The following is a 12,128-nucleotide window of genomic DNA, read 5'->3' on the forward strand; positions in this document are numbered from 1 at the left end:
CACACTACTACACAATGTACAATCTCAGATTTCGAACTTGTGTTGCACTCGTATAACTATGCACGTGACAAAGAATCTTGAGTCTTGTTGCAGAGATTTTAAGCAAATGTTAGTTTCTTTTTACAGTGTAGTCACGGCTGCTCAAGAAAGTTTTGCAATTTATTTTCATTTTGTCAGCTGTCTGAGATAACAACACCATCATTCTACTATTGAGCAATCCCCTCGCTTTCATCTTAAAAGTTTAGTCACTGCTAACCAGCTCGTTTCTGTCTTTCCCCTTCTAGTGTTTCCCTATGGGCAGGCTGTTCAGACTGCTGTTGCAGCACTGCTCAGTGTCATTCAGTCTCCCATGGCAGACTGGGATGGACTCTGGCAATGATGTCCTGGAATACATCTGGCGACAGAAGTTCTTGCTCTGCTTTGGAGATCCACTGCTGGAGGGCCGCTCTCACCAGAACACACACATAACATTACCAGCTGCCACCTAGTAGTGATGAAACTTATCCAAGGGATGAATACCTCACTGGACAGGCAGCTAATTTCTGTTCTGGTATTTATTGTCATAAAGCAAATATTGTGCACCTCTATTTACACGCCCCCTGCTTTTCTACATCCACACATATAATCTAATTTGGCCAAATGCATTTCAATTCCACCCAGCTCCACTATCTAGCACCACCAGAGTTTGAACAGCATTGTGTTCGCTCGACCAAACAAGCCATACCACACATACACACTTCACAATGAATGGATGATAAAAATCAACATCACCCTGGCCGCGCAGACTTGTGGGTTTTCTGGCACCACAATGTCCACACATGAAATCGAGCATTAGAAAAGATTACAAGATTGACTCGCTGTTTTTTTGTTGTTGTTTTGTTTTTTAAAAACTGCCTGCAAAAAAATCCAGAAGACTCAGAAACCCGATTATCTGAGGATCTCACAGCACTCGTTCCACTCAGCAGAGAGCTGGCTCCTGTATAAACAGGAGAGAACAGATTTACTAAAAACAACAGCGTGGCAAGGAAAGAACAGCAAATACAGCAGCTCGTTCCCACACACTCACATCAGCACATCAAATGACAATGTTGCTTTTTGAGAAAACACAAACTTGCGGGGTCACATGCCACAGACACAAAAAAAACTAATAAATCAGTCTGAGTTTTGCATATAAGCAAAAATTAGATTCCAAAAAGAAATAAAGGGCATAAAAGAGTTCATCCTTTCTGGTGTTTGTGATAGCCGTGGTGGGGAGTTTACAGGGCTGCTCATGTGAGATCATGGTACTCAAACTAAATGTTCTCCTTCCAAATTAGGATAAACCACTGATGGCCCACATACAGTCAAGGACATTTCCTTTTCCGTTTTTTTCTGGATCACCCTCCTAAAAGTATCATAATCTACCCTCTATCAGGATTTGTCTTCTTTTTTTTCCTGAACAATTTACGGGTATATCGACACCAGATTGCTGAAAATGTCATTTGAAAACAGTGGACGTGACAACATCAGCCACCAGTGTTCTGATTTCAGGCTTTACACAAGATTTCAGAACACTGGTCAACAGGATTTGCACCTGGACCCACAAATGGCGTGGCTGCATTGCATTTGGGCTTAGTCATGGCTGATGGAGAGGATCCCTGGCTAATCTAACAGGTGTGGCAATCTCAATCTCTCCCGAGTCTTGATGCTTCAGGTTTCTTTCTGACACACCGCTGTCTCTGATGTGTGCATCTTGTTTGTTAACCACTTGAATAAGAACCTGCTTCAAGACTTATCAAAAGCTTCCACTGAACATTGCAAACTCAGTGAAGAAAGCGGCGCTGTCGACACTGCAATGCTACAAGGAGACACAACATATAATGCTCTATTAATAGTGAATGCATTGATTAGGAAACTATTTAAACAAAATAATTAATTGGAAACAGTTTAAAGGCAATCCATCAAGTATTAAAAAGGAATATATAGTGCAAAATTCTTGAGCCACCCCTCGTGTCTTTATGTTTTTCCTCCAAGCAGCCAGACTTTCTTGTCATTTTTTAAAGTGGTCTTCTTTTTGACATTGGCTACTTATTCACTCATTTTCAGTCCAGTCCTTGCACCTGACCATTTCCAAAGGAAAGACTATTTGTTGATCCACTTAACACTAACCTATGAATCATTCAAGCATAAAAAAGGCATTAAACTCAAGGGATGAACCAGTCTTGTGTCTGCACATAACAGCCACCTTAGCAAAGAATCAATTTTATGGAAAATGCCAAAGATAACATAGTTTGATATGCATAAAATAGTATTTTTGCACCAACAAGATAAAAAAGCAAAGCAAAATTAGCTTAAAATGTTGCAACTCCCATGGTGTGTAGTGTGTTCTTAAGGATTTTGAAGAAACTGGACAAGTGGAGGACAAAAGAAGACGTGAGCTGGAGATAGACCCCTTGTCTCTTCTCCTAGATCTGTAATCTGCATATGAAGGATGGATGTCAAAAGCCCCTAATAAGCATGGATTAAAATAACAACAGAACATCTCCCATTGGACTTTCTTGTGTTATACATTCAAAAACATGCACTTCCCCCCCCCCATAGCCGTAAAAGGTTGATGCGGTATTGTTGTCACCCTGCCGGGCAGGCAGGCGGGCAGCATGGACACCCAAGTTTGTGATTGGAATAACTCAAGAACAAAGTGACATAGGGCTTTCTTATCATAGGTGTATGCACTAAAAATGTTGGACGAGTTTGAATCTCATTACTTCGACATCACGCATCAGAGGTCAAATTTTCTGAAAATCTTGTCAAAGCGATAACTGAAGACGTATCTGCTATTCTATCCAGTACTTTTCACTGATGGAGCAAATGCCTCTCTTTATTCCAGACTCATAAGCAGCTGCTCACTGTTCTGTTGTGATGTTGGGTTTAAATCCAATAAAAACTACAAAACAAAAAAAGGTGTTTGAAGGATGCATTGTTTAAATGGATAGGATTTCACCTGCGCAGCATACGTTGAAAATGTTGTATATTTTGTTTCATATCTACCCAATACTTTCAGTTCATGGAGCTATGCTGCTGCACATTGTAGTTTATTGTCATCCTTCTGAAATAAGGAAGCTCAAATCTGGGTGGCAGTACATATGTGGCTCCAAAATAAATAAACAAACTGCATGCTTATCTTACTATTAAACTTTGCAGTCTATTGCAGTCCCATCACAGCTTATTTGAAATATATTGCTGGCATCAAATTTCATGTGAGCACATATTTAACTTTTTTAAAAACTGCATTCTCCTTTTATGATACAATTTAAGCAATCCATCTTTATGCAATCAATGTCATCCTTTGAGTTACAGTATAGTTTAAAATGGAAGTGCACACTATAACATAAAGATTTCCTCATTATGGAACATGCCCCAACTATTAAAGTGGCCTCTAAAAAAAGTAATCCACAAATTTACTGTAGTTCACGATTTAAGGATGAATCCCTGTGGAGGTTCTTCAGCTATAAATAGGCATCTTTCTCCATATAAACTCTGACATCTTTATAGGAGCGCTGACTGTACATGAGCTACGATGTTTAAGCAGCACACAGCCTTGTAAAGAAAAAAAAACAGTAAATGGGTTAACAACAAAAGGCACCATGCAAACACGTAACAGAGAGCAGTTAGGAGTTAATAGAGCTTAGTAGTCAACACAATTAAGTGTGCCTTTAAATAATGGTGGAAAATTAAACTCATTTGCACGAGTGCATTTATTACAGATAAAGTCCACCAGCCAAATGTGGACAAATGTGTTGAACGCAATACTGACGTTGTAAAAAAAAAATATATATATATATATATATTAATAATAATAATAATATCATCCATCCATCCCACGTTTGTCCAAGTGGGATAATAATACCAGCAGCGGAATTTGGATGTTATGGGAAACATGGAAGCTCAGCAGAACAATAAAACAAGATCCCCTGAAACTATCAGCTGTAAGCTTATTAAGAGCCCAGATGATGTAAAACAAACAATCTGAAATCAGTTTTTCCAAAGCTAAGCCCAAACACTTTTTTCCTTCCCTTCTGTTAAACAGCTTTGATTTCAGGTGTTTAAGCTGCACATTAATTCTTTATAGCTTCATTAGTCCTAAATATGCAATAGCTCTGCGGTTAGAAAAGTGTTTTCAGTGTTTTACTAATTATATCATGTTCAAATGTTTGATAAACATCCTCTGCACAGGATGTTTACCAGACTGTTATATGAATGCTATAAGTCAATAAACAGGGGTTAACTCCATCCTCGCAAACCCACTGTGATCAAGTTTAGTAAGAGCTAAAATGGCAAGACTAAAATACGGAATATTCAGGCATGTGTCATAATGAAACAGAACAATGAAATGCAATAAATTTGGATATCGTAACAAAGGATCACGATTTCACTTCTTTTAATTCATAACTGTGAAATATGTCCAGGTGTCAGACTTTTTCTGATAGTATTTGGCATTAAACCAGGCTCTTTGCGCACTGTTAGTTTTGCTGAACAAATGAGATTTTATGAGGCAAGTGAAAACAGAGAATTCTAACTGCAAAAGGAAAAAGCTGGCTGTATAGCTATACTTGTGCTGAGCCCACAGTTGCTGGCACCACTGAAAAGCAACAAGCCAGCTGCTGTTTCCGTGCCAACCAGTGGCTTCGCTCAGACTGAAGTGTTTGTCTAACCAATCACCAGCTCAACTTGTCAATTAAGTCATTCGGTGTTGGAAAGACAACCAGAAACCACAAAAAAGAGAAAGGAAAAATATTTCAAGTAAACACGTTTCACTTTTTTGTTTGTTTGTTTTTTCGCATCTAGGAGTTTCCTGACTCTGACTTAACCACAAAGCCCCCCACACAGGCACTTTGGTTAACATAATAAACTTGCGGTCTCAGATGCTTCAGATAATCTAGATCAGATCACAGCTGAAGGCAGAAGTGTTTACACCCTTTTAATGGCCACACTCAAAGACCCTCTCTGATCTTTGATTGTCTTGGTAGATCTGACATGAAGAATCACACACTTTGGACAATCTGTCCTTGAGAGCTCACACAGAAGTGATTTAAGTGGCTTTGAAAAGGGTCCCCCATTTTTTCCCCATCAGAGAGACTGTGCTTGTCACTGTGTGTGTGTGACATTTATTATCCTACAATTTCTATTACTTCTCTATCACTTTTGTTCACTTGATCGTGAGAGAAACGTTCAGCACCGGGATGCTTTGAACAAATGTGTGTAATGTGCGTTATTGCGCGCAACGCGTGGCTTCACATCTCTGCGCAGACGTTTAAAAACAGAGCGCATTCTTCGACGTACCTGTTTCCACAGAAAGCTGTCCGTTTCGTTTAACATCCAAGAAATGGCCACGTGGATGGCGGAAAGAATAACTCCAGTGATGACCGCAGCTCGCATCCTGACGGGAAGCAGAGTGTAGATGACATGGATGAAGAACACGGTCCACCAGATCCCCTCCGAGGCACTTCTGGGCTGTACGAGCAGTACTCCAATCACCTGGATCACCAACACCATCAGGATGACCACATAGCACACGACCCACATGTGGTCCTGGTGAAATCCGTTCCTGTTGCAGATTACCATGAGCACGAGCGTGAGGAAGATGGCCACAGAAAATACCACCACGTACGTTACGCTCGGTCCCGATCTCCCACCGGAGCAGTGAAAGCCCAACATGACCGTGTACACCAGCACAAGTACGCCCATGAGCATAGTCAAGCTGCTCTGGTTGAGACGGAAAAAGTAGCGCTGGTAGAGCCGCTCCAACTTCTCCGACTGGAATTTTTTGGATTTGAAAATGTGCATGACGCTGGTGCAGCACGCCACGAAGGAAAAGTTTACTTCGGGCATGACCTCTTCCTCGTCGGTCCTCGGCTTGGCTCTCCGCTCTTCCAGACCCAGCTCCACGGACTTGGGTCTCACCTCGCCGTCTGGACGTTTAGAGGACGCGCGGTTGTTGTCTCGGCTCTCCTCTCCATGGTCCTGCCAAGCCGACCTGGACCTGAAGCTGACCCTGCTGACGGTCGTGGAGGCTCGCCCGGGCGGCCGGTGGTCCAGATCATCCTCCTCCGTCCACCGGCTGTTGGTCCGGGTGAGCTTCCTGCGCGGAGATCTTGCTGAGTATGGGCACCCGTTGGCCACAGACTGAGACTCTCCCCAAGCTGATCTGTGCTCGGTCCCTCCCCTCAACCCGGGAGCACCGACTCCGGGTGGGCTGACACTGTTTGATCTGGACATAGTGGAAAAGTGGATGCAGTGACAGAATGTTATCTAAACAAATAGCCTATAGGAGACAGGGGAGGGAAAAAGAAGTTTGTTCCACTTAAAAGAGGGAAGGGAACTATTTAGTCCCAAGGATGAGTCGCATTAAATGTCTTTTATTAGCTGAACTTTCCATAGCTGATCACGCTTCAGACAGCCCGGGGGCTTTGACTGTAAAATGTAAAGTTAGCAGTCAGTTTAATCGCCACTTTCAGAAGCAAACAGTCGTCCTTAAAAGCCTTTACAAATAAAATGAAATCACCAAAAGCAATAGCCGAGAATAGCGAAAAGCTCTGGGAATTAAAAAAAAACAATTGAACATGCGCAAAAAGTCACAGGGGAGCCACGAGAGGAGGGAACATTAGATCCAGGTGGATTTGGCTCTACATCATTGGGCCCAATTAGCCATCATCCACGGAGGTTGCAGGGCACGCGCTGCAAATGGAATAAAACCATTACACAACTCGGATAGTTCCCCAGAGATCATAGTGCAAGCAGCAGCATCAATTGGCCAATTCCAATCCGTTATATGTGCAGATACGTTTCCTGTATCCTTGTCAGCGGTTTGCAGGCGGAAAAGACGGAGGTGGGATGCCATATGAAGGTGAATGCCATGGTGACGGCTCTGATCACGTCCACTCAAATCCTGATGCACCTGTACTGAGCGAACATTGAAGCCTGCTCGGCAGCGGCGGGGGAGCCTCACGTTTGGCCAAAAATCAGCATCACGATTCTCTCACACTTGCACTGAGCAGAGAGGAGAAGTCAGCCGCTCCTCCTCCTTCTCCTCATCTGACAGCCACAAAAGACAGCTTCTCCGTCCATGGTTAAAAACCCCCAAAAACAAACCCGCGTTACCGCACTGTTCAATTCACCGTCAGCCGCTGCGCCAAATCAATGTCCAACAGCTGCCCATCACTGTTCAAATCCCTGAAGAGCGACCCCCCCACCCCCGACTTGGTTTGCAGCGACACTCCTCCTGCGCACGGCCATTTCGCAAAGTGACTAACCGGTGCAAAAGTGCGCTCCCGGCACCTCGGACAATACGCTCGGTGTGCGTTTGGAGCGTGGCATCATAACATATTTACCGCTGATTGCTGCTTTAATGGTCATTCAACCAAGTTTGCTTCCTTTGATCCGCCTCTCCGGCCCGCTTCCATTGGAAAAGAAAAGGGGTGAGTCACGCTTTGACGCGCTTTCATTGGATGACAGCTCGGTCAATCCAAATCAGATTCTGCGCGACCCCCGGGCGCTTTCGATGAATGGGCGGGACTGCGCTCACAGCTGGATAGCCCGCATGGCACACCCCACACGTACCTTACAGCATGGGTTGAATTTTATCTCAGTGACCCCCCAGCAGGTTGCCAGTTCCAAACTGCGTCCCCCTACTCCAGTAACACAGAGATTTGTTCATCTCCAGCTGCCCGCGATCTATAGCAGGTTGAGAGACATTAGTCAGGACAGAGAGCACTAAAGGGGTTTAACAGAAAGAGGTTTTAAAACCTTGTTTAGGGGGCCGGCAACCAATCTTCATAAGCCCTTTATGTTTAATGAGATTTGACTGGTGATTCAATACATGTGGTTTTTGTTTCTCGGTGACAATTACATTCAAATGTAACTTATACTTCAACTTAACTGTAAAAGTTCCCAGAGGCGTTTCAACATGACCGCCGATGTTGCCAGAATTCTCTTTAAAACAACTTCACTCATATCCTCACATTGTTCTTGCTCAAAAAAGTAAAATTGTCCTTTTCTAGACCGAAGTACATGCTCATTACATAAATAATGTATTTTTCTTTATTTATATTTTGGTCCAGTCTGATTTTGTTTTAAGTCATGGCTTTTATTGTGAAGCGTTTTTGTTCTACAGCCTAAATATTGTTTAGTTAACAGATTTAGTCATTTACCGGCTCACAGTGGATTTGATCCACTTGTAATGGGATTTTCTTTATATCATCCTGACATTACTGTCTGCCCTTCATTTTACCGCACAGGTATGCCCTGTTGTCTTTCAGCTCTTCCACTTTAAAGCCTGCAAATGTCTCTGCTGCCATTTACACATGGGGAAAAGAACACTGTGTGTTAATGAATGTACTGGGAGCATGTGACAGGGAGCCTCATGTGTTTGCTGTGACCGGCTCACCTCCAGCTGAATTCCCTTTGCCCTTTCTGGAATTCTTTCGCTGTTAACGGAGAGAACAGTGGATTCTATTCAGCGCTGTCCTCATCAAATGAAAAGAGACTCAGATATAAATCTAATACAAAATAATCTCAATCCGAGTTGTGCAACTGATTTTCTCAACTTGTCTTATGACTCCTTGTTCTGCTTCCTTGTTGCTCTCTTGCACATACCTAGCACAGCACAGAGAGAAAAGCAACCATATTCAGTTCCTGCAAAGAGCCTGTATTTGTGGGTTTATTTAGGGACTATTGCTGATCTCCTTTTTTTTCTCACCTTCTCAGAATTGCATTCATGAACGTGTACTGCACGTGCTGTGTCATTCAGCTTCACCACATTTCAGAGAAAACCATCCTACCACACCTGCATTTCATGCCCAAAATGTATGCGGACACCCAAACTGTATTTCATGTGATTGCTATTTACCCCATAACAGGTGCTCATTATTAGCCCTGGATATCTCGCTTCTGATCATTTATCTCTACCCCTCCTCTTCACATCCTCTCTCAGCCCATACACAAATCTCCTCTTTGGCCTTTCTCTTTTCCTTTTTGCTTCACCATCTTCAATATCCTTGTTTAACCTACTAATCCTGCCCATCCGCATTGCTCCCAGCCCAAATCTCAGCATCTTTGTCCCAGCTGCTTCCAGCTCTACCTGCCTTTTCATCAGTGGCACCCTCCCCAACTCGTCTAGCTGGATAACTAACTCCCTCTCACTCCCACTGGTACAAATCACTCCTATTCTTCACTCCTGACTCCTCAGTCTCCTCCCCATCCAGCTTGGACTCTTTTCTTCATTTGTCCTCAGCACCCACCTTGACATTTAAAGTCAACCAGATTAACCACCGCTAGTCCAACTACCTTGCCTCCCTCTCATGTATGCTCCCATTCCCATTAGGGTTTTCATTCCTATTCTCTCCCCCTGCTCCATACCTGCAGCCAGAGTCTCTCTTATTTTCTCCCAACTCTCCCTGCAGTCCATCTGCATCTACATAGGAATTCTATTGCCATCAGTTTTAGACGTCTCTCCTCTATAGGCATTTAGACAGACTTTTAATTGAAATGGTATGAAACAGAGTCCAATCTATACAAAGTGTGTGAGGAATGGCTTTCATATTTTACATAGTGTATTTTTACCTATGAAATACATGATCAACTTAGGAACAATAAGAACTTCTCTTAACAAGTATAAGGTCACTAAAACACTGAATTAAAATTAAATCTCTGGCTTAAAAGATGGAATATAATGTGCATAACTAATGCTTTATATTGCTTACATTTTGGGGTAAAAATTGCCAGATGCCCTTCTTCATGCAAAGGGGCTTGTGTCAGGTAGTTTTGCTTTTACTTCAGAAAAAAATGCAAACATATTTTTCGCTGTTGTCCGGGTTGGCTAAGATGTTGCTGAAAAGCATCCCAATCAGTTAAAAACTGGAAACTCTGCTAACCCTTCTCACAGCAGGGCCTTCAAGCACAGAACTGTTTGCTAGTGGCTGCTTCTTTATACGAATACAAATCAAGCCAAGTTTGTGCAAACTGTGGCCAGTGCATTTGAATCATTTTGATTTACAAATTTCCACAGCCTGTGCGTGTCAATGTTCCCTGTTATTTTATCTGATATTACAGAGCTTTCAACTCCAAGTTACCCTGGCTGAGTCATCCAACATTATCGATTGTTCCAGTTAAAGCCAAATGTCTTAATTTGAAATGAAATTAGCAATGCTCTTAATCCTCTGAAGAGCAAACAAATAACCGAGAAGTTGCAGTTAAATCGTGGCTAATAATATACAGTTAGAATATCCACATTCGTTTCACAGTGATTACAACCACACACACACACATTTGTGTTTGTGGCTGATGTGACACAGAACACTACTGCCATCGCCTGAGCGTGAAATTGAACATTTTACACAGTGTGGGCGAAGACGTAGCCACACTCATACTAAGAAACAATTTTTTTTTAAATGAAAAACTATTGTTTCAAGGCTCCAATAACCCTGTGACCCTCAACTGGATTAATGATTAAGAAAATTAATGGACGGGTGTGTTTTTGTCTTTCATTTAAATCCAGAGTAGTTACTGAGATATTTTACATGCAGAACTTTTACTTGCTTTTCTCTTTCTTTTCTTTCTTTCTTTTTTTAACTCTCACCTCTCACCCTCACTGGCAGCTCTTCAGATGTTATATCATAGCCAATTAAATCTGAACTGAAAAGCACAACTCAACTTGTAAGCCAAAACAGCCTTTCAAGAATTCAGGTAGTTTCAGTTTCACCATGACAACTGTGCAAATTCAATTGGGATCTTTTGATACTTTATGACTCCATTCTCAGCCACCAAATAGACAGTGAGAAGGCACTATCATGTTTAAGGGGAAAAATCAGTGAAGTGTGAAGTGTGTGAATTTCCAATAGAGACGGACAAAAGTAAGTGTGATGAGAAAGAAACGAGAGAGAAATGAGTCACCCAGGACATGCAGCTAGCAGAGGGATGACTCTAACCTGATCCCGGTGCACTGAATTACTGCCACGGCTTGTTCAGCAGCACAAAGAGGAATAATCAAAACTCAACCCTGTTTCAATTAGAGGCAGCGTTTGAGGCAGCAGAAAACCAGCCTCGGTGAGCAGCAGCACTGATCCACTGAATCGGTTATTATGTGCTGTGCTGATGCTTTGCTGAACATCATAACGCCCACATAAACCATTCGCTGTTGTCTAAAATAACGTCAGTTATTTCAGACTCACAGGGGATGTGTCGGGTGAATTGAGTAAAGACGCAGAACGACGTAAGAGGGCGAAACACAAAGATACTGTGTCGTGAAGAAGTGACACCACGGTGAAGAGGCCCTCACCCACAGGAGGAGAATTCAGTCTGCGCTGGTTTCTCTGTCTCTCTTTTCCTCGCAAAGGAGAAAATGAGGAGGACTGCAGTGTTGTGTGACTCATCCTGGTGTAGAGAGCAGCCTTTACAGTCTCACCTGTACGAACACACGCACACACACAAACACACAGCCCTACATATACAGTCAGAGATACTATCGGTTTATCCAATAAATTAAGTTCACACTCACTTACTAGAGTATTTCAGATATGAGGTTTTAAATCCCAGCCAGTCTTTGTGAAGCTTGCATTAGATAGAATAACATTAGACAGTCTTAACCTCCTAGGACCTGGCATCCACATATGTGGACATCGCATATGTGGACATACTTAATTTTGCTATACAAGGGCCTGATATCCACTCACGAGGACATTACACTGCCACCTGACATGTTTCGTGTTTCATGCAATGTTCTGAAATCTTTTACGTTTTTTGACTTTGTTGCAGGCGTACGTCTTCCTGCAACTGTTAGCAGCACTTCAAAGCTGCACAATTGTTGTTTCTCATTTTGTTTTTGTACTCAGGAAAAACGCTGCTGTGTTCAGACACCAAATAAAGAGTTTTGCACATCATTACTTAATTGTGACTTTATAATGTTCTATCGAAATTTTAAACAAATGTCCTCAGGTGGATATAATTTTTCTCAGAAACTACATCAGGTAAAAAGATCATTCTTTGTTTTTCCATTCATCAGGTCTCAATCAGCCCAAATAGCAAAGAGATATTAAAATTTCATGCCATGAAAAAGTTCGGGTCTTAGTAGGTTAAAGTGTGTTATTATGGGCAAG

General features: G+C 42.3%; 1 protein-coding gene across 2 annotated transcripts in view; it reads right to left on the reverse strand.

Moving 5' to 3' along the window:
- Positions 1-7,409, reverse strand: part of adcy5 (adenylate cyclase 5) — a 92,089-nt gene extending 84,680 nt beyond the window's left edge. For both annotated transcript variants that reach the window (XM_085248677.1, XM_085248676.1), the window contains exon 1: positions 5,320-7,409. In XM_085248677.1, the coding sequence (XP_085104803.1) occupies positions 5,320-6,255 (936 nt within the window). In that variant the 5' untranslated portion in view covers positions 6,256-7,409. The remainder of the gene's footprint in view (positions 1-5,319) is intronic.
- Positions 7,410-12,128: the final 4,719 nt, after the last annotated feature.

This window comes from Mchenga conophoros, linkage group LG16, assembly GCF_057382185.1.
Source record: "Mchenga conophoros isolate Kocher_MC1m ecotype Shallow Benthic linkage group LG16, M_conophoros_male_GT1.1, whole genome shotgun sequence".
Classification (NCBI taxonomy): domain Eukaryota; kingdom Metazoa; phylum Chordata; class Actinopteri; order Cichliformes; family Cichlidae; genus Mchenga; species Mchenga conophoros.